The sequence below is a fragment of the Centropristis striata genome, chromosome 14, assembly GCF_030273125.1.
Source record: "Centropristis striata isolate RG_2023a ecotype Rhode Island chromosome 14, C.striata_1.0, whole genome shotgun sequence".
Taxonomy (NCBI): domain Eukaryota; kingdom Metazoa; phylum Chordata; class Actinopteri; order Perciformes; family Serranidae; genus Centropristis; species Centropristis striata.
This window is the reverse complement of record NC_081530.1, coordinates 7746731-7770788: the sequence shown is the minus strand read 5'-3', so window position 1 is coordinate 7770788 and position 24058 is coordinate 7746731. Positions and strand designations below refer to the sequence as shown.

The window sequence follows — 24058 nt, the reverse complement described above, 5'->3', positions numbered from 1 at the left end:
GAAACGCCCCTAATTTGAATACGAGCAGTCTGGAGAGGGCTTTTGTCTGAACTTTTTTCATCCCTGTTGAAGAGCAGGGTTTTTTTTCTCCCCTGAAAAAAGCCTGATTACTGATTGGATGTGGATGTGGATGTGACGTAGTACTCGATGCCACAAGAACAAAACGTACCATGTGTAAAAGCCGACGAAGCAGTGTTGGCAACTTAGCGACTTTGTTGCTATAATTAGCAACTTTTCGGCTCTTCTTAACGAGCTGCGGGGCCGGCTGCTCATTAAAAAGAGTAAGAACGAGTCAAAGCGGCACATTCCTCCTGCAGCAGTCTCTCCCAGCTGCAGTCACAGAGCCGGCTAACAGTTAGCTCTGAAGCAGTACAGTGTGTATGTGCTGCTGCTGCAGGAGGTGTTCACTTAGCGATCTCTGTTTGTTAACATCAAGCACTGGACACTCTGTGCACAGTTAGCGATGCCGGTTAATTCACAAGCACTATGTTTATGTTTATGATTAGCGGAGACGCTGTGCATAATTAGCCATGCTGCTTTGTTTATGATCAGCTGCTGAAGGTGTGCACAATTAGCGACGGGGGCCACAGTTGCGTCTCCCGTGTTTAATCATTCACGACGATGAGAGGGTGTGGCCTGAGACTTTCCCGCCGGCCACTCTTCCCCCTATGTTTATGTCTTCTTCGTTAAGAGATTTGCTTCACCACATCAAGTATGTGTTTTTTAACAAAACCGGAAACTCTTCTTTGACAAAATTCAAGCTAATGTTAATAGTGTACATCAGTGTTTTTACAGCAGATTTCCAGTGGCCCAAGTGGCCAAAAAATCAACTAAAGCCCATGGTTTAGCTTAGGGCATTATTAATACCTTGCAGGTTTAAAGTCTTTCCCTTGTTGGTCCCTTCAAGGATGCTGCCAAAAACATTTGCATTCATGAGCTAATTGGCCCTTTGGAGAAAGTATCATAAGAATGCTATTGCAGTAGTCAAGTCTGGAGGTAATGAAGGCAGCATGGGTAAGAGTTTTAGCAGCAGAAAAGTGTAGGATAGGCAGATATGTGGAAAAAAAGGGGACTTTTGGGAATGAGAGTAACTTTAAATTAGAGGTTGCTGTCAAAATCCATCCAGGATGTAGGGTCAGAGAGGGGTGAGCTGCTGATGGTCAGTGAGAAGTTGTGTGCCATTATAGGTCAATTTGAGACTTTTGAGCTGAAGCTTTTAAACATAAATGTCTAATGTTGAGGCTCCCAAAGACTTGGGTTGGATGTTGAGAAACTTATCCACAGATAAATTGATAATGCAAATATTGTTAATTGCTGCTGTAATTGGCTTGCATCTCTGATTGAAATTCGGTGATGCAGCTGGTCAGGGTCGTGGTTTTGTGGAGATGTAGAGCTGAACATCATCAGCAAAGCAGTTCATGTGGAGCACTATACACTGTAAAAAAAAAAACCCTGTTGTTTTTACTGTAAAAAAACTGGCAGCTGTGGTTGCCAGAACTTTACTGTAATACGGTAAAGTGAATAAAATGGCAATCTTACACATTAAATCAACAATGCAAATATAATTTTACTGTAATATTAGAAAAAGTTGCACCATATTTATAACGGTAAAGTTCTGGCAACCACAGCTGCCACTTTTTTTACATTGTAGCTACGAATTCCAATGCTTTACAAGAACTGTTCAGGTGACCATGACAATGAGTTACGTAGAGGGTCAACAGGAGAGGGACAAACTATAAAGCAGAAAGGAAGTTGCTGCTCTTCAGAGAGCTCTTACTTCTCTAAAGACACTTGGAACTTCAACACCGCATTCCTTTCACCTACACAGTATATCTCTCACTGCATCGTCAACATGAGTCACCATCATCAGTGACAAGAAAGAGGGAAAATAAGACTGCAAATCTTCAGTGCGAACAATCTGAGAGGGAGAAGGCAGACAATGCCGTGTGATAGAGAAACGCCACAGGTCAACAGGATAGAAGTTCCAGCAGAAGAAAAGCATATTGTTGTGCAGAAATTATGGGAAATTGCGGTGAGAGATAAAAACATGAGGAGCTGGAGGGGGAAAGAAAGAAAAGAAATATGGATGAAAGGTATAACCTGCCCGGCGTCTCAGGTGGCCTTTTAGATTGCTGGGCTTTGAAAAGACGCAACGGGAGGCTGAAAACACTTCAGTGAAGAAATAGAATCAATGGTGCTTGTCATTTTTTTTGATCTGTCGCTCTTTTCACTTGGCATCGGCTCTGTCTGCTTTATTCTAGTGCCGCATACCACTTCAACCCCTCCCTACGTTGTCTATCTTCCCTTCTCTCCAGTCATCTCGCTTTCTTTTCTCCTCGTCCCTTCATCCCTCTTCCTCCCTAATGACTGAGCTGTTGGCAGGCGATATGAAGGCGGCATTTTCTTGTCTCATAAGCACATTAAACAGTGGAGAAAGACTGGCTCTCTAAAATGTTAAATTGGACTTTGGACTTATCGCTTCTCTAACTCTCTCTGACTTTCTCTTTTCCACATTCCTCCTACCTCCTTTTTTCCAGCTTCCGTCTCTCCATCTCAGTCTGTTTTCCACCACTTTCTATCCCCTTCAATTTACTGCAGCTAAAGTTGGGCTGACGTACTGTAACAGGCCTTTTATTAAAAACCTGATATCAGCCAGCCAGAGCCACCAGAGTCATCTGCCTCTTTGATGACGGTAGCTCCCTGACCACAGCTAGTCAATATGCTTTTAATATTTTTTATTTCACATGGCTGCCCAGAGAAATCATTCCAGCCTGGTGTGGGAGGATTTCACACAACAGTCTGTAAAATCTGCCGTGAAACCTGCTTCAGTCGTCCTTAAGGAGCAGCTAACCTAACTCAGAGAATTAAATTACTTTTAGTGTCCACTGATGTGCTGTAAGGTGCTTCTGAAGAGTTTCAGTGCAATAAAATGGCCTTATAAAAAATCCAATTATAATGTTGGCACAAAATATCAGATATTGGCAACTTAAATGAAAAATAAATTCAGAACCAATCCTCAAATATTTCAATTTGAAGCTTTCACCATGTAATTTCGGATACCATCACATGTTGTCATTACAAGTCACAGACCTACTTAATCATCTGTTTTCTGAGAAGAAAAAATGTATTTTTCAAAAAGTTGAAGAACACAGGAGTTTTACTGAAGTTTTCGAGATATTTATAAAGACATCAGAAACTCCATCAGAGTGGGGGAAAAATCCACAAAAATTTTATTTTCTGCATAGTTATCACATTTACCATTGTGTGACTCTAGTTTCTACTAGTCTAAAAGAAGCCTTGTTCAGACCTGGCATTAAGATGTCTAGTTGTCATTGGTGATCCAATCACAAGTCGACACTTTTAAATATAGGTATAAGACACATAAAGATCCGATCGCTCAGTCAACATTTGATGGTGAACAAGGCTCCATATGCCCCCATTTGGCTGTTTCTGTGTTTAAAATAGGGTATTTTTCATGCCACAGAAACCACTGAGTGTTTCAGATGGTATTATAATACTGTTAGTGTTTTTGTTCCGGTGCTCTGCGTAGAACTGACACCTGCTTGCTCGCACGTCTGCATGCTCACATCAAGGACATTGTGTTTTTAGGTTCATTAAATGTACCCAAAAGAAGCTAGTGAACGTTTTTACTGTTTGGATTTACTGACCATTACCAGCTAGCATAACGTTAACCACGCTCATTAGCTAAACAAGGAAATTCCTGAATGCAGGCGTACAAGGGATTAACATGAGGGGAGCGTGTCTATGTTCCCTGGGTCCTATGTTCCCCTCTTTGTATGAAACTGGGGAACATAGGACACTTTTCCCAAAAAGGGTCTGTTACTTTTTCCACCATTACTGCCAAATTCCATGGCAAATAGCTGTTTGCTGTTTGCTGTTTGCTGTTTGCTGTTTGCTGTTTGACGCGCAAATGCAAATAACCTAACCCTAAAAGGAAAAAGCTAAGCCTTGATGCAAGACAAAATGATTAGGGGTAGGAATATACAAACATGATTAATCCTAGATTTAAAAAGCCAAAAAAATAAACTGCAAAGTAACCAGAAAGTAGCTGCTGTGCAAATTTAAGTTTTGTGCTGCTTGAGCTAAGGTGGGCCATGAGACTGTAGGCCTGCTGGCCATGCTGAGAGTCTACCGTAAAGATTGATAGATTGTGGGGAACATAGGACCATTTTTCTGGAAAAGGGTCCTATGCTTCCCGGTATGTATTTCTACAGGGGAACATAGGACCCTTTTTGGGAAAAACGGGGAACATTGGACCCAGGGAACGTAGGGATGGGAAAGCCAGTTAAGAACAGGTAAACCAACTTAACTTTAGAGTCTCATTTCGTGCCTTTAGGTGGAGGCTAGCTGGCTCTCCATGTCACTAGCCCCTGCATCAAGCTAACACATCTTATCACTACACACAATGACAAAAACCCTCCATCAAACTCCCTGTAGAATAGCAGTATTACTAACTAATACGATACAGAGAAGCACTTTTTTTCTTTTTTTCAATCAGGGAGATAGAACTTGGAAAATTGGTTTTAAATCTTGTTTAGCATCAAAATTCCTTGTGGTGAGGGCTGTGAAATTACTTTCTGGGTTTTAAAAAGATTTTCAGAGATTTATCTGTAATAAAAAATGGTCTGTGACTCAAATGTGATAATGCTACAGGAAATACTCTCTTGTCAGACACAGATATCTCACATGTAAGACTTTAAGGGAAATATTTTCTACCACCCTAATAGCACTATTTGTCAACGGAAGCACCTCTCATCCTTGGATCTGATTTTCTCTCACCTTCACTCCTTTTCCCTCTATGATTCTACCTTTGGTGTTACATCATTTTCTTGCATGTCTTTGTCTCTCTCCGTCCTCTGTCTTTCCCTCCTTTCTCCTCCGTGCTGGGATCATCAGCCCAGAGGTTGGTGACCCGCTTAGTAGCTCTGGAACAGATGTTCAAGGGGCACAGTCTGTGTATGGTGAGTGTTCAGCATGTGTGCGTGCATCGACTTATGACGGGGTTTGGACAACAACAACTAACAAGCACTGGGCACTTAGACTGAAGAGATGGATTAGTGATTTGTGCCTCAGGATGGAGGGATGAACGATAGATGGATGGTACGAAGGGATTGGAAGCCGGGTTTGGGTTTTGGGGGCCTCAGAGGGATTAAAACACAGTGAATCACTTTTACTATTCTGTGACTCTCAGACCTAGAGGGATGCATGTGGGGAGCTTTTACAGATAGTATCTGAGTTGAAGAAAAAAAGCTTAGGGGAGGGGAGAGAGTGAGTGGTAAGTGCAATGAAAAGGTCAGCGTGTTAAAATAGGATTGTTGTGTGGTTGTAGCTAGTGGGGAGTAGGCCTACTGGCTGCTTGCCTGTCAGGATACACTGTCACTTTCAGTGATGTGGTCTCTGGGGGCTTTGTTAAAACATGTAGAGGGCTGTCAGGTGATTAAATACCTCCTCTTGAGACATGTTGGAGGTCTTATGGAAGCAAATTTGTTTTCTACTCAAACTAGACACTGAACAAGCATCATTCATCTCTGCAATGAATCAACAACTTTTTCCTTGTATGTTCCGGTCAGTTTAGTAACTTAATTATCTTAACCGGTAAGCTAGCAAACCATTGTGTTTATGTTGCTAATTAGCCGTAGTAACATAAACTATATAAAACAAGTGGATTTTCTGTGCTGGTTTGTCTTCATTTCTGTGTTCAGGATGTTTTGGGCGTGTCTAAAATCATGGCTCAATGACGCACTGGATCTTCCTTATTATAACTCCGCCCACGACACTATATAAGTATCTTCACCAATGGTGGCGTTGACACATACACCTCTAACTTTGGCTGAAGCTAACTCAGTGGTCATAGCAACGGAGGATTTTTACTGAGGTAATAAACTGAGTAAGAAATACGGTCATCCTGCTAGACTTTATACAATCAGAGTTGTTTTTTCAAGTAGTGGAGTCGCCCCCTGCTGGTCATTAGAAAGAATGCAGCTTTCAGACACTTTTGCAATTGGATTCACTTGTCAGACCTGGCAGCTTCGTCCACTTCTTTTTAACAGTCTGAGGGTAGCACTGGATAGTGCTGGTTAGTTCACATCAGCAATGGTTGCTCTGCCAGTTGATCAACTTGTTTGAATTGTGCATAAATACTTCCTAAAGATGTCTAAGACCTTGTGTTGTCACAAACTGGATTTGAAAAGAAGTGCATTCATTACATTGGAAATACATTTACATTTCAAGCTTTTATCCAAAGTGACTTACAGAAAAAGGGAAACAATCAAGGTATAGTGCAATAAGAGCCATTAGTGCAGCAATAAGTGCTAGTGACAATTCTTTCAGGAGTAGGGTTGTGGTGTGGTATTAGGAGAGAAGGTACTCTTTTTAAAAGTAGAGGGAGCTGCAACAGGAAGCCAGTGGATCTCGATGAGCAGCGGTGTGACATGTGACCTTTTTGGCCAGTTGTAGACCAGGCCTGCCGCCGCGTTCTGGATCATCTGAAGGTGTTTCACTGTGCAGGCTGGCAGGCCGGTCAGGAGGGCGTTACAGAAGTTAAGTTTAGAGATGACAACAGCTTGTGTCAGTTGAGAAGCATGTTGAGTTAAGTAAGGCCTGATTTTTCTGATGTTGTAAAGTGCAAATCGGCATGACCGGGCAACTGGTGACATGACTGGAAAAGATGAGTTGGTCATCAATCATCACCACTAAGTTTCTCACCACCCTGGTGGGGGCAAGACACAGGGAGTCAATTATAGTAATAGTCCTTTGACAACTCAAGAACCAATGTTACTAATGATAGTTTTCAACCATATCACATAGTCTTTATCAGTGGGTGGCAAATGAGTCGCTTGACGTGCAAGCTATGATTTCACCCATATATTTACATTTGTAAATACAGCGTGCAATGTTTGTGAGAAAAGCCCTTTCATGCTTTTTCTTACTTTCTACCTTCTTTCTTTTCCTTTGTATTCACCTATTCTATTCACTATTGCTCCAAGCCAATTAGGGTGATGGTTTGCTCTGTATGTCTGTGTGTCATCAGGAAGCATTAGCTGCTTTAATTAGCGAACCTTTATCTCTCCAATTAAATCTCATCCTTTCCTCCAAGCTATTCTTCTTCTTCACCTCTAACCCACACGTAGACAAACACACACACACACACACACACACACATGCAGAGAGGTACAGACTGTTTCGTGGCTGTGTTCTCCAAATGACAATTGGACAACGTGGGCGGCTATTATTAATCTCTACAGGTACTAAAAAGTATTTGCGTCAATGCGCGTATGACGGGTGTGTGTTTTCTAAACACTTATCTGAGACACAGCGGTGCACTCTGTCTGTTCTCTGCCTGCTCGACTAAAACACACAAATTACTGTTTTATAGCGAGACATACTGATTTCACATATAGCTCTCAGCACTGCAGACCCCAGTCAATTATTCCTCGAGGAGACATTAATTTGTGCTTGCCATGTCCTGAAATTATGTATGGGGCTAAAGTCGGACCAAGCTGTGCTGGGTGGTATACCAATTCTGCCACATTAGGTGGAAATTTCACATGAAGACACGAGAGAAAAAAGTAAGAGCAAGTAAAAGTAAAGACATAATTGTAAAATAATTCAAGCCAAGAAAATTAAAGTGTACTGTCATTTTAAGGGGACACAAATAATGATAGGACCTGGCATTTTCTTGCATTTTTGGAGGAAAAAAATATACTTTTTTTCATGATCACAACTAGTTTGGATAAAAGCTGCATTTTTATGCCACATGGCACAATGCCATTATATGGTTTCCTAATCCTTATAGTGTGCAGCGGTCCCCCAAATGGAGGAGAGGGAATCATAATTGATAGCTAGAGTTCCCCCTTCAGTAGCCTGGGAATTGGCTACAAGCATTACTGTCATTGTACAATCATTTAGTCTAACGGCTTCAGGATGAGGGACTTAATATCAGGCTCATTTTATTAACTGAGTAAAGAGACAATTGGGTGAGTGGGTTTTGTTTCTGCATATGTGAAGCTCTCACCGGGCAGCAATAAAGACCTGGGACACCCACACCGTCCACCTCTTATGCGTCACTCGTACTGTTTGACTTTCTTAAGTTCATATAAACACAAAAGTAACCCGTGTTTGTTTTCTCTTTCACATAAACTATAAGTTGTTGGTATAATTAACAAGCATGACTGAGCAGAGACTGGAGGTCAGCGAGGTTGGCCAAGTCTCCTCGGTTCCTGTGATACTGTAATTTAAATAACAATTCGCACACATACACACACATAGAGGCAACTACTTTGATGGCGGAACGCTGGATAATTAGCCGTCTAGTGCAGGGGAGCAAAGTTAACAAGCTCAAGTTTGTTGCTCTTTTTCTCTACATGCACTATGATCCCCTAAAATACCACATATTAATCCTTAATTCAACCCTGAAAACATACTGTTGTTGTTTTCTGGTGAAAACGAAGTACATTTTCCAAACAGTATTAAGGTATTAACTCCTCAAATCAGGATTATATAAATGGCTTAAAGTGAGCTTATGTTACTCATGAAAAACAAGCAATATTTTCTCTCTTCCAAAGTAAAAAGTGGAATCAATGGTGGTCATAATGTGAGAGCCATCCTAGTCCCCAGACACAATGCCAGGCTTTGAAGCACATTTGACACAGTGGCCAAACCATGAAATCACTGTTGGGTCAGTCATCTGAGTCTGTCAAGCACAAAAATACTTTCCCATGGTGTTATATTGTACATGTGATGAATCATCAGGTTAATAGCCCCAATTTAAAACATTAAAACAGTAAACTTCATTAATTGCGACTCCAGAGGTATTTTCCTTCCTCTATTCATGTGAATGACTCTGATAATGAGCAGCTGGGAGTCGGGGCTAGAGGATAGTGCGCTTGGTCTATGGACCTCATAGATATGGAAGATTCAGGTAAATATATTCACGGATGTCAAATTTGTCGGTGTAATTAGCCACTGACCAACTTTCATAAGTCATGTACTTGGTTTCCTGATGGACAGGAAGCTTTATTTGCTGCTAAAGTAATGCCAACCACTTACTGCTGCTAACTGTAGCTGCTGTCAGCTAGTTCGCTCATTTAAGCGTGCTGCCAGAACTCGAAGCTCAGAGCAACATGGTAGTGGTGGTGTTTACACCACTAGTACAGGAGCTTTAGACCGCTGGGAGGAGGAAGTTCTTAGGGGTAAATATCCTTTAAAGGAGACATATTATGTTAATTTTCAGGTTCATTTTTGTATTACGGGTTTCTGCTAGAATATGTTTACATGCCTTAATATTCAAAAAACACATTATGTCTCTCATACTGTCTGTCTTAATATATCTGTATTCACCCTCTGTCTCTTTAAGACCTCTCTCCTGAAAAAAGGCCAGTCTGCTCTGATTGGTCAGTGTTTCCAAGTCTTCCACATCTGCCCTCTCAGCATCTCTGCGCCTTCATTGCAGCCGGGGAATGACTGTAACGGCATTATAGCAACACTTTCTACTTATATATCGTACAGTTGTGACATCACAACCTCACAGAAGTCCTGACAGCTTGTTTAAAGGCACAGTCTCTGAATACAGGCTTTGTGTATTTTTCTGTGAATTAAGCGTTTTGATACTTTCACAGTATTGACACAGCATGTAGACCTGCTTTATGATCAAACATACATTAAAATTTCACTCTTTACAATATGTGACCTTTAAAATATAACAAATAACATTGCATGTGCCGATTAATTTGTACCTCAAAATAATTTTACATTATTCATTCAGTTGCAAGTTCAAGTGTTCTCCCCAAACAAAAAAATATTGATGGAAAAATAGTCATTTATTTAGTTATTTTTATCGATAATATGCAGTGTTTAAAATCCTCTTAATGTCAACATTACATCAACCCCTAACTTGTACCTTAGAAAAATCTTCAATTCAGTTCCAAATGGTATTTTTAAAAGAACTTAATGGTCATTAAGATGTGATCAACACTGAAAACCATGCCTGAATTTTCACCTTAATTTTAAAGTTTAAATTATTGTTTTCACAATCTTCAGTTTTGAGGGGTTGTTATCCCTTTACCACAATGTATAACATGTATATAATCCATTAAAAATTGATTTATTTTTTCAATGAATTGCCCCATTGATCTCCATCAAAACAACCTTAAATGGCATTTGAAGGTAATTGTAGAGTCATAGTGACGGTGTCATTACGTAGCTGCACCCTGAAATCGTGTTTTGTCAGGCAGGATGAGCTCAGATGAAGATTAGGAGATCTGGGCACACACACACAACACACAGCTGATTTGACACACAAACACACAGCTGGCCAGATAAACCTATAAATGTGATCAGTGGGCTAGCGCTTGACGTCACGGGTGTGTTCAGGATTATTTAACGTTTTGCGAATGTGATGCAGCAGTTAGAAGACTGGTGGCGTTGCATAACATTTCGTGTCAAGGGGATTGTGACACAATACTGTCAAGGCTCGCTTTGATTTAATTAAAAAAAATCTGAATTGTGTGATCAGAGAAAGTCATGTTGTCAGTTTGTCAACATCTTGTAGGAAACAGCCTTGTGTTATTTTTCTGATGTTTGGTGCTGATTTAATTTGTGTATTGCAGCTGGCCAGAGAGAGATATTTTTTATCTGTTGCTGAGTGCTGACCAACTGTATTTCACTTCCCATTTGTCACAAGAGGTCATCCTTTTATCTGGTTAATTGTTGCTGACCTCCTGTTTCTTTGTCTCTGATTGACAGGTGGGAATAGCGGCCTGGCTAGTGCTATAGTCACTGTTGTTGTCAAGGTAACCTGTCCCGTTGTCATGGGGAAACAGAACAGCAAGCTGCGGCCAGAGATGCTGCAGGACCTCCGAGAGAATACTGAGTTCTCCGACCACGAGCTGCAGGAGTGGTACAAGGTACGTGGATATTTTGTACACAGGAGCTGGATATTATTGGGTTGTACCAAGTCTACTAACTCAACTGCTACAAATTCAGTAATTAAAATGAGCTAATTAGTTGAAAGTTTATCAACTTTATCTGTATTTAGCATGTATTTCAACATTGTGGTATTTCAGTTGTTAGGTAAACCAACATTCATTGATTCTCAGGCCAGTTGGACGGAAGTGTGTCTATGTTCCCCGGGTCCTATGTTCTCCTCTTTGTATGAGACTGGGGAACATAGGACCCTTTTCCCCCGCTTTTCCCAAAAAGGGTTCCATGGCAAATAGGCCTAACCCTAACCCTAACCCTACTTAAAAAGCCAAAAAATGAACTGCAAAGTAACCAGAAAGTAGCTGCTGTGCAAATTTAAGTTTTGGGCTGCTTGAGCTAAGGTGGGCCATGCGACGGTACATAGGTCCAGGAGAACATAGGGATGACCCCAGTTGAATAAGCTGTTAACATTAACATACTGTGTTAACTTAATAATGTGGTGAAGCAACATTAGCATTCAGTTGGAGTTGTATTTCAAACCAAATTTAAGTCAACTCTAGTTTTATCTTTGTTTTTTTCAAGCCACAATCAAATGTTGCACACCATAAATACTAGTCAGATATCACCACACCTGCCATGATGTCTGCAGTGGCTGCTGAACCGGATCTGTGCTTCGGTTCTAGTACAACACCAGTGACACTGGGCCAGCGTTTCCTTCGCCCTTCTGCTTAAAAAACCTCCTCCTTCCAGCAGTCCAAAGCTTCTTTGCTGACAGTGTAAACACCAACACTCCCCTGATGAGCAGTCCTGGGAGCACGGCTAACTAAGCTAGCTAACAACAGCTACATTTAGCATCAAATAGCAGTTAGCTTTACTCTAGAAGCTTTCTGTCCATTGGGTATGGATGAGGATTAGGGCCAGGTAGGAGGAATAAAAAGTCAAAATGTTGAGAAAATTTTTGAGTTTGGTAAAGTAGACTGCACGCTACAACCTGATTTTCCTCAATATGTCTAATATAAGTCTAAAATCTAACACGAATTACATAAAAGCAGATTTTCCCAAAACAATAATTGTGGTAACTACTATTAAGAATAGCTGATTTATGTGTAGGGGGATTTTAGTTCTACTACAACCTTAAATATTGTGGTTATTGCTCATTTTATGAAATTGATGAAAATCAGGTTGTAGCTTGCAGTCTACCTAACTGTTGTTTCTCTAAAACAATATTCCTCTGATGACTCATCGACACGGGAACAACCAATCTGTGAATATCTTTTCAACTTTACCCAACACAAAAAGTTTACTCTATTCTTGTCATTTTCGACTTTTTTCTCAAAATCGTATTTCAACTTTACTTGACATTTCAACTTTATTCTCGAAACTGCATAATCAAAAAAAAATTCCTCCTATCTTTATTTTTTTCTCCTACAAACAAGCACAATTCTCCTCACTACTAGTCAGTGTAGCATCAACACACTGCAAAAAAAGGGGTGTCTAAAAACAAGATAAAAACACTAAATATGAGGGAAATGATCTTGCTGCATGGACAGATAATTTCACTTGAAAAGATTTCTTAAATTAAGATTATTAAATCTAGAAATAAGCATGTTGTACGCTTAAAATCTTGTTTTGAGACACCCCTGTTTTGCAGTGCATAAACTTGATGCTGCAATTTATAGGTAAAATAGTTCTGTGATGTTGTTTTAAATGTATTTGCGTGCATTTTAGCTTGCTAGCTACTAGTGTAGCTACATAGCTACTGATGCCCCATGCAGACATGTTGGTCATCACCGCACACACAAATCCGATCTGATCACTTGCAAATAACAGTGCAGACAGGCTGTCTAAAGATCTGATTTGAAAAACAAATCGGATTTGCCAGCAGTCTGAACGTATCCTAAGTTATTGTGGACTTTCTTGGTCCATACTGTTATGTTGCAGCTGTAATCTGTAACAGTTACGGCAGCCTTGAATGGGACAATGTTTGTCTCGGTATAAGGCACAGCACCACCTGCTCTCAATCTGTTAAGCTCTGGCATGATGAGGTGCCACAGTGACCTGACCTGCAAGGGTTATCTCATCTTATGTGGGTGGATAGTGTGTTTGTAATGGCTGTATGGCTTAATGCATGGATTAAACCTATGGAACAGCTGTGTGAGCTGTCCCGAATAAGAGCTGTACATGTTAAACCATCACCTCCTTGACCTGTGACTTATTAAGCCTCACTGACCCCGGGTCTCTTCACACTGACAGTGGTCATGATGGTTTTCACTCTCAGCAGATTAAAGGATGCTGGAGGTATCATATCAACTTTATATAGTATATTCCGCAGGATGTCGATGTGCCAAAGGTCTCTGAGAAGTTATCCAGCTTGTCCTTTCTGAAGAGTTTATTTGCAAATAGATTTAAGAAAGGTTGCGATGCTCTCTTTTAAAATGTCACAGACACTGGTAAATGAAGAAAAAGTTTGATTAGGAACAGAACCGTGTTGACTTTGCACCTTCACTCTTAGAAGATATTTGATATGATGATGAAAAAGTAATTCCAGCCTTCAAAGTGGGACAATGACTCTGTCACCTCTCGGCTTCTATCTTAAAGGCCTTTAAAAAAAAAAAAAAGAGATGTATTCTTGCCGAACAATGGATGGGACTGACATGACTTTTACTTCCCCTTTCTTTTCGGCACAATACAGCTTTATCAAATGTGACTCCTTGAAAAGAAGATAGAACTGCTCCAATATAAGCGTCTTTTCAAAAAGGGTTTCTTGAAGTGAAGAGTTACATGAATGAAACATTTACTGGCCAAAGTTTTGTCACAGAAATGTGATTCCTGATTGCTCCAACTGGCTTTGAAAGGGATTGATTCGGTCTGCTGGTGTGAAACTTGTATCATAGAGATGTAAACATTGGCCTGAAGTGACTTTTTGTCACCCGTGCCTCGCTTCGTGTCGTCTTTTCTTCAGGGTTTTTTGAAGGATTGCCCCAGTGGAACCCTGAATGTGGAGGAGTTCAAGAAAATCTACGCCAATTTCTTCCCCTACGGTGACGCGTCCAAGTTCGCTGAGCACGTCTTCCGAACGTTTGACACGAACGGCGACGGGACGATAGACTTCCGGGAGTTCATCATCGCCCTGAGCGTCACGTCACGGGGCAAGCTGGAGCAGAAGCTGAAATGGGCCTTCAGCATGTATGACCTGGATGGAAACGGGTACATCAGCCGTGATGAGATGCTGGAGATTGTACAGGTGAGCAAGGGACTCTGGGTTAATAACGTTTGGTTGGGGGGAAAAGATATGAAGTATTTTTCATTTTTTGTTTGTGGTAGATGTTTCATCTCTGGCCTGGTACAAGGCAAGGCAAGTTTATTTGTATAGCACAATTCAACACAAGGTAATTCAAAGTGCTTTACATACACATTAAAAACAGCAAGACATAATTGAAAACAGTAAAAACAGTCAATTAAAACAGGGAAATAGAAAAAAAATATAAATAGGATAAAATAAGATACAGCAGGATTAAAAAAAGAGATAAAATAATAAAAAGCACAAGTCAAACATTGCACAGTTAAAAAGTAAGGGCAGTAGAGTAGAGCAGATAAGTGTTAAAGTTAAGAGTACGCTGCAGTAAACAATAGTGTTTTTAGTCCTGATTTAACTTATTACATTTTTTTACTTCTAAACAGATAGGAAATATGGTGACTTAGCTAAGATAACCTCAATTACATCATCAGGGTTACTTCCTCAGACTTTAGGGGACTCCTCCAGAGCCACAGAAGGATTTTGCCCCTGTTGAGTCATAATCTTAACTTGATTTGTAAAAACAGATCAGATTTATTTTCAAATCAATCAAGAGTACTTCATGTATTGTTACAATGTATATTTGTTAATACCAAAACTAAATAAATACATGTTTCTTTAGAAAAAAAAGATCAATATATAAAGCTGCCTAAGTGTAAATGTAGCGTGGAAAGTGAAGCCAATGTGGAAGTGACATAAACAAGCGTTGTTTCTAATAGACAGCAGGGGGCGACTGGTTTCAAAGAAGAAGTACGATTGTGTAGAAGTCTATGAGGAAATTACCTTACTTCTCACTTGATTTATTACATCAGTAAATGTTTTCAAAATGAAATAATGGTCTTGCTAGATTCAACTCTAACTTTTGATCCGATTTTGAGTAAAATATGCTGATATAATGGCCTGTTCCTAAAAATATCAAAAAGTATAGGGAAAGGAAAATGTTGCAAATTGTGCAATATATACAGAGTTGGAATAAAGTACTTTTTACCTCTTTTGATGAAATTATTGACAATGGGATTTATTCTTGACAGATAAAGTGTATATCTTCTCAAAACGGTATTATCTCTCCCAATCTCTTCCAAACATATCACAATGAAATTGAAACCACAGCAGATTGTGTCTGAAAACAAAAACATTCTAACTTTATGGGCTACCGTGTAGAAAGAGACTATTTTCCCCTAAATAACAGAGGTGGTCAAGTATTCCCTACCTTTGTTTCATACATATGGTGTTGCGAGATTCGACTCAAAATTTTGATCCGATTTTGAGTAAAATATATGAAAATTGACTTTGTTAGCAGCCACTTCCAAGGGCCTAGAAGCAGCCAAGTCCACGTATAGGCCATGCATTGTGTCCTCTGGTTTTCAGTCAAATCCACCCTCTTGTCCAAATTTGGTCACTTCTGGCTCCAAAAAAGGTGGCAATGACTGAAATGGCTACAAACGGTGGTCAACACCCAATTTGTGACATCATGGTGACTATGTCTACTTCTTTTATACAATTTATGGGCACAAACCACTAACAAGAGGATCCCCACTATTTGTCACATTTTTAATATAGCACATATGTAATGACAGAAGATCCAAAAGTTATATCATAAATCCCATTGTTACCAGACTTATCTGTGCTTTTTCCAAACTTAAATAGACGTCTGAATGGACTGGAATAGACAGAGAGCACTTATGGTAAACACTCACTTTAATTATCACTGTTATTGTTATGTATTACAACATTCATCTATGCGAAGACTCTAAAAGACATACTTATACTAATGTGTTGACTGCGGTATTGGAACAGGCAACAGTTGCATGAAAGCTGTTAAGTAAAGTACTACATTAGTGCTGTATGTAATTCTGTCACTCTTAAAGAGAAGATAGTATCATATGTCAAGATATTGGACTGAGGATGCTGCTGCTGTGTGTGTGTGTGTGTGTGTGTGTGTGTGTGTGTGTGTGTGTGTGTGTGTGTGTGTGTTTGCAGTGTATGTGCTGGGTTCTCACAGATTAGCGAGTTAAATTTAACAGAGTTTATCCCTGAGTGTGCAGAATACTGGGATTATCCTCAAGCTCATTGAGGTTACGCACCGTTGGATCGGAGAGGAGGGGCCCATTGTGTCATCATACAGAGATAGATAGATAGAGAGAGAGAGAGAGAGAGAGAGAGAGCTTGTCCTATATGATGGCTTGACCATATCCTCACTCTAAATACTCTAATTATAGACGTGTCAGGGGCTTTTAAGGCATGTTTTATTTTTAAAAAACGGCAAAATTACACCATTTATCATAGTCAGAAACTGTAAAAATAGATGTTATCAGGCTTTCAAATTTAAGATGCAGGTGCAAATGATGTCTGAGGAACGTTTCCATCAAAAAAAGATAGCCAAGTATAAGCTTAAATATCGATATGTCAGTATAAAGTTAACTTTTTTATCTCGCTTTTTCTAAAAAACTGAAATGTGTGAACTAACCAGATCCTGTAAAAGCATTAAATTCTGAGCTCCCCAGTGCAACAGTGCAGTGAGACAAGCAGTCACGACAAAAATTCATTGAAATAACCAGAGTGAGTAAGATAGGAAAGGAGCAAAACCACCCTGAAAATGCTTGAGGTTCAGAAGGATAAAAGGTTTAGACTTAATCTGATATAATGGCCTGTTCCTAAAATGTATCAAAAATATAGAGAAAGGAAAATGTTGTAAAATTATATATGAATAATTTATAAAGTCACCCTGTGAAAATGGGCAATAAATAAGGAGTTGGAATAAAGTATTTTTTACCTCTTTCGATAAAATGATAGTGACAATGTGATTTATTCTTGACAGATAAAGTGTGTATCTTCTCAAAACTTTATTATTCATCTATTCCAAACATATCACTATGAAACTGAAACCACAGCAGATTGTGTCTGAAAACAAAAATATTCCAACTTCATGGCAAGGTTATAATAGTTAACGAAAACTAACGAAATAATGAAAACTACAGTTCAAAAAACATTTTCGTTAGCTGAAATAAAAATAAAAACAAGAGTTTAAAAAAAAAAAAAAATGATAGTGAAAATGTCCTTCCTTTTCGTCTTCGTATATAACTGTTAATAATGGCATTACAAACACCCATAACCCACCCATTATGTCTTTGCCATGCCTTTATTAATCTTATTTTGTTTGCTTATTGATATTAAAATATACTTTATTACTCATCTATTATAAGTTAACTATAAGTTAACTATGCTTTTTGCAACTACCGGATCTAAAGCGAGAACAATGCCTTATTACTTGTTAATTAATGGTTATTAAGGACCTTATTATAAAGCGTTACCAAAAGTACAACTTGTTAGGAGATATTCTTATTCTCACATACCTAAAGGGATAGATATGACTTGTTTTTATTGTCCTGTTAGATATCAATTAATACAATGCTTTATAACCATTATTCTCGTTTGATTGACTGATGCATTTTGAAATCAATTTCTTCGTGTCACATCCAGCCACATGAGCAAAAAAATAGAAAGCAAGAGAATGTGAGAGGCTGCCTGCCTTGTTGTCTTTTGCTATACAGTTTCTTTATTTTCCAATAAACACTCAGCTAGACATCTTTTTCAGAAGAAGATATGAAGTCTCATTTTATAGTGCAGCAGATAAAGTTTTACAGCCTGTACCAAAGAGCCCAGAGGGCTTATTCGTGCAAGTTACCATCTCTTCTGAGGGTGCAGCCGTGATCTAGAGTCAGTTTTACACCCTGTGCTCCCAGTGGAGAAGATTTAATGAGCACGTATGCTGATTGTGGATCAACGTTTGAGGCCAGCTGATACTCAGAGCTTCTCACTTCCAGAGGTTAATTTAATGCTGTCAGGGGACGGGAGGCACTCATATCGGTCAACAGATAAAAATGTATCAGATCAATACAATAAGCTCTGCTTGTAAGCCCCCCCTTATTCCCCCCACCGTGCTGGCACATGAGATCTGTGTCACTCTGGTATGATGGCGTGGTTTTATAGAGCCTGCGTGGGAATTTGTGGACAAGCTGGCAGCTTCAGCATCAGAGTAACAAATGTCAGTGAATCACGCAGACTTCAGAGAGTGTTTATCAGCATCTTGAAACCTACAGTGACTTTATTTTTCAGTTGACTTGTGTTTTTAGTTCTCTCCTGCTGAGTCTCTTTAATGGCTCCCTGCTGGCTGGAATTCACTTATCTTTCTGTTGTACCACCCCCACCCAACCAACTCTGTCTCTCTCCTTCTCTCGCTCACTCCCTCGCTCCGTCTATCAGGCCATCTACAAGATGGTGTCATCCGTGATGAAGATGCCAGAGGATGAATCCACGCCGGAGAAGAGGACGGATAAGATCTTCAGACAAATGGACCTCAATAATGATGGTGAGAGGAGGAAATGGCAACATGGATTGGTGAATATGCTGCAGAGAGGGGGAGGAATGTGATAGATTATGATGATAATCTTTGAAATGTGCTCATTCTACTGGAAACATGATTTTTATGAGAACTTGGGACTGCATATTGTTAGTTTTTTCATATATCCATAATACAATATAACACACAATACTCATATGCAATAAAAAGTCCCCAACATTAGATATTCTTCCACTTACAAGGAACAGATTTACGTGGAAAGTTAATAATACACTGAATACTAGCAGAAAGGAAAGAAGTGTTACTAGCCTAAAGTTCAAGCTGATAAAGGGTCTTTTTTCCATCTCCCAGAGTTTTTCCAAGTAAGAAGCCAATTGAAATATTTCCCATGTGAATAGCTGCCTCACTCTGTGAGACTTTCCAGTAAGAAGGACAGTGGAAAACATTTAAATAATGTGTTTTCCATATTGTTGGGAAATTTAACAAGTTCACTGTTCTTCTTCTAGACTAACAAACAGTCCAGTTTCAATGTTAAATGGCAAAATATCAAATCTCAACTGGGCATACATGTTCCCAGGGTCCTATGTTCCCAGTCCCATGTTCCCAGGGTCCTATGTTCCCATGGTCCTATGTTCCCATTGTCCTATGTTCCCAGAGTCCCATGTTGCCAGGGTCCTATGTTCTTAGAGTCCCATGTTCCCATGATCCTATGTTCTTAGAATCCCATGTTCCCAGGGTCCTATGTTCTTAGAGTCCTATGTTCTCAGTACCATATTCCCAGGGTCCCATGTTCTTAGAATCCCATGTTCCCATGATCCTATGTTCTTAGAGTCCCATGTTCCCATGATCCTATGCTCTTAGAGTCCTATGTACCCAGGGTCCTATGTCCTATGGGTCCTATGCTCCAAGGGTTCTATGTCCCCAGGGTTCTATGTTCTTAGGGTCCCATGTTCCCAGGGTCCTATGTTCCCAAGGACCTATGTTCCCAGAGTCCCATGTTCTCAGTACCATGTCCCTAGGGTCCCATGTTCCCAAGGTCCCATGTTCTCAAGGACCTATGTTCCCAGAGTCCCATGTTCTCAGTATCATGTTCCCATGGTCCTGTGTTCCCAGAGTCCCATGTTCTCAGTACCATGTCCCTAGGGTCCCATGTTCCCAAGGTCCCATGTTCTCAAGGACATATGTTCCCAGAGTCCCATGTTCCCATGGTCCTATGTTCTTAGAGTCCCATGTTCTCAGGGTCCTATTTTTCCCATTTCTATATAACACATAATGTGAGCCTGAAAAAGATTTCCTTGATAATATTTATGAAATAACTTAACTTGAAACAAGTCACATTTGACTGGAACACAATAGGAGGCTTGATGTATGTTAACAGAATACTGAACTGGGGAACAAGGGATCCTGGGAACATAGCGCTCCTGTTGAGTCCATGCGTTTTAACCTTCTGCTCTTTACTCTTAGCTGACACTAATGATCTAAAATCCCTCACCCAACCCATAGTTAGAGTGCTGATAGACTTTTGCAACTCACATCACATGGATTTATTGCAACACCATCACAATGCCTCATTTGCATGTTGTCACATATGTGTGTATGTGGGCTTATTTGTAGAACAGAGGCCTAGATATTTGTATGAATTTGTTCAGTAGTTCAGCTCATGTGATCCCAATTAAAAGGCGTAAAATAAAAGTGCTTTGGATACTAGAAGAATTCATAAAATAATTTATTTCAGTGTTTCTTTCCTCTTACTGTTTCATGTTGCAAAGGTCATATTCCTTCAAAATAAAGGCTTTTTCCTTTGTTTTTTCCCCCTCTGTCTACCCTGTAGGCAAATTGTCCCTGGAGGAGTTTATCAAAGGTGCCAAAAGCGACCCCTCCATCGTCCGGCTACTCCAGTGCGACCCCAGCTCGGCCTCCCAGTTCTGAACCTCCCCCGCCGCCGCCCTGCTACAACCCTTTTCTTCCTCACCCTCTCTGTTGCTATCGAAACAGTCACTCAAATCAATGCATGATGGTTCTCGTCTCTCATATATCTTTTTTTTTTCGTTGTTGTGTGCGAGGATGGAGGAGGGATTTTAAGGAGGATAAGAAAAGCCATCAGTGTCGTTTTACTTTCATTTTTATATTTGGGAAAACCGAAGGGACATGCATACATTTAATGATCAGTGGCTTCCGCTAATGTTCCCGAATCTCTCTCTCTCTCTGGAACGGCGGATTTCCAGAGAGCTGGTGACAAAGTGCGGATTTTTGCAGGGTGGGGATTTCTCAGTTTGTCCTCAACACACATGTACATCATGTATATACTGTACGTCTATGTATATCATAAGATGAAGTTTGTCTTCATGTATGGTGCACACTTTCTGGCATTGAAAGGCAGTATTATGTAGCGTAGCTTCCTGGTCTGATCTGAAAGGGTGGTGGGGTCTGGGGGGTTATTGGGATTTTACTGCTATATGATCTTTCGCTGAGAAAAAGAAGGCCTAAGATCCCATTAGCTTTTTATTAATATCTACTGGCATTTTGTTGATTTTTGAAATTTTAAATGTTTTTTTTTTCATTTGTACATATTGTTTTTTCCTCCTTCATGTTGTTTTATTTATTCATTTTTATTCTTATTATTGTGCTTTTACTTTGATATGTTAAAGATGATTCCAGTTTACAGTAACAGAGAGAGAGAGAAAATGTGAGTGATCTCTTTGTGGATTTGTTAAAGTGGAAGATTATGAAAAGTGACATAAGGGGATCCCATAATGCATTTGATCAATGGCACCAGTAGCACATATCGTTTGAGCCGCCATGTGTTTATAAAGTATGGCTGTGCATTTGGTCTGAATGCGTGTGTGCATGTGAATATGCACTGTGTGCTCGAGGCTAACTTTTACAGTATTATCATGTTGTGTTGTTTCTTAATTTGTAAGTATTTTAAAGTTCTTTAACAAACGAGCAGTAAACTTAAGATAGTCGTAACCTGTCACTATACTGCATGATCCTATGAACTGACAAAAAACAGTTAACGCACAGCGGTATCTTTTTGTAGCTCTGCAGCCTCCTCAGCACTGTACCGGGCAGAAATTATTGAGTATTTGTCTTGCTTTGGGACAAACCTTCCCCGACCTCCCCCCTCTCTTTCTCTTTCCCTCTGACAGACAGAGAATTCACTAAGGGCTCGTTCATCACTCTCTAGCTGAATGCTTTTATTACCTCCTGGATTAGTCTGCTTACAGAGCAGTTAGATGAAGGGACATGTTTCAGGAGATAGGAGATATTTGTTCCGATTCGACTTTTCAGGGTTTCCAGACATGTCGTGTGTCGTAATCTGACAGATATCAGTGACCGTGTTTACATTGGCACTGATAGAAATCCTTGATTTAATTTTTATTTCATTAAAAGAATACTTCACCCTTAAAATGACCATATACTCACCGCATGTGATCTGAAAAGGGCTGAAAACATAGTATATCCCTAATGACTTAAAGAATGGGTATAAGTTTCAGACAAAAACACATAAATCATCGTCTGTTTTACTCCAAATTGACTCTTTTTTGTAGCCAGTGAAGTCGCACCCTGCTGGCCATTAGAAATAATGCATGTTTAAGGCACTTCCACATTGGGCTTACTTTTCAGGCCTGGAAGTTGCTGCTTGATTTTCACTCATTTTCAAATTTAGTGAGCCAGTCCACAAGTCTGTGCCAGTCCGGAGTAGCACACCTAAGCAGTGTGTTTTAAATAGTACGATTTTGGGGAAGTACTGAGCATAGGAGTTTGAAACCGATGTTTCGATATAGTTTTAATGTTGTCAAACCTGGTCTCCATAAGCTTAAACTGACTAAGGATGTACTCCCTTTTAAGCCATTTTCAGATTCTCCATTCACTGCAGAGGAATGCGAGAAAATATTTTTTTTCTTCAAGAATTTGGGGTAGCACGCGGTGAATATTTGATCATTTTAAGGGTGAAGTATTCCTTTAGTATTTCAAGCACCAAGAAAGTGGAACTTGTTAAAACATGACATCCTATCCAGTTTAAATGAAATACAACAGTTTAAACGGCATGGGAACAGAGTTTGAAACCACAGCCTTGACTGAATAAAGCAGGCTTCAGAATAAAAGCCTCCATGTGAACATGTAAAGATAGCCACTGGGTGCATCAAAATCAGCACCCCTCCCATGTATTAACAACTAAGGTCTCCAATTGTCAGATCACTATTGCCTACTTCTACTTGGAGGTTAAACATGACACAGATTCTGTTTGTGAAGAAGCTAAGCGTTGGGTAGACTGGCATACTTTTGATACTCATGAATCATTCTTCCGGGGTTTTAATAGGCTGATATAGTTAGAAGTGTTAGAATGTAATTAAGTACAGTTTACTCAATTACTGGACTTAAATTTACAATATGTAATTTTCTGCTGCTCGGGGTCTCTCATTCAATACAATAACAAAAGATGAAGTTTTGTGACATTGTAAAGTAGTGTGGGATCATGGGAGTTGTTGTCTATTGTACCGTTTACTAAACTACATTTACCTGACAACTGTAGTTAATTCCCAGATTAAGATTTTATAATCAGTAGTTTATTAAATGTATTGTATTGTTATAGATTAAAGTGCCCAGAATTATATATAATCATGTAATTTAGCTCCAACTGTAACGTTAAGTGTTTATTACATACTTTTATTCTTATGTAGAAAATCCTTTTGAAATAGCACAGTGAAAAGCTTCATTGAAATCCAGACTAATCATTTCAGGTGGGTTAGCAGCTCCATAAAGAGGCTTTAGACACGCTTCACTTTACACATTTTAGAAGGTGTGGAATAAAAACCTGGCACAAAATTATTTCTCTGTCTGGTTTGTGAGATAAAAATAACAGAGAGATACATTTCTTCAGCTAACACAAAATGAGCATCTGTCACACCAGATTTCCAAATATCCAATTTTTAAAAAACAGCCAATATCAGCCCAGAATGTGTGTTGCCCAACATTTCACTACCTCACAAACTGAATTATTGTGTGGCAAAGTGACCAACCAGTGAGAGCTGTGCTGGTGCAGCTGCATCCACATGACATTAGGACTAAGGTTAACTTGTACCAAACATTTGCACAGGAGCTTCCTAACCAGCCACACCTCTGCTTTTGGGGATCCTATAGTGTCACTGCCTTCTGCTGGTAGGATAAGGAACAACAGTTGCTACTCCCTGATCTACTACAGTTTAACCCTTTTCTATTCTCACTGCCTCTGATGAACTGGTACCTTGTGTTGGATAAATACACCTTCTTTCTTTCTTCCTTCCTAACCTCCTTTTCCTTCCCTCCTATTTTTCTGTTGCATGAAAACCTCACGTGAGGATGTCATGTTTGTTCCGTTGGACCTGAAATGGAAATATACCTATGTGTTTCAAAGCTGCACGTGTGGACTGTTTCCTCATTTCTGTTTTTTTTTTTATTTAAGCTATGTAAGGAATGCG

The 24058-nt window shown here is 39.7% G+C and overlaps 1 protein-coding gene across 1 annotated transcript in view; it reads left to right on the top strand.

The window, feature by feature from the left end:
- Nucleotides 1-23997, top strand: part of LOC131984603 (hippocalcin-like protein 1) — a 57915-nt gene extending 33918 nt beyond the window's left edge. The window contains exons 2-5 of the mRNA XM_059349483.1: nt 10765-10925; nt 13904-14185; nt 18500-18605; nt 20428-23997. Coding sequence (XP_059205466.1) covers nt 10830-10925; nt 13904-14185; nt 18500-18605; nt 20428-20525 — 582 coding nt within the window. The 5' untranslated portion in view covers nt 10765-10829 and the 3' untranslated portion in view covers nt 20526-23997. The remainder of the gene's footprint in view (nt 1-10764; nt 10926-13903; nt 14186-18499; nt 18606-20427) is intronic.
- The last annotated feature ends 61 nt before the right edge of the window (nt 23998-24058 follow it).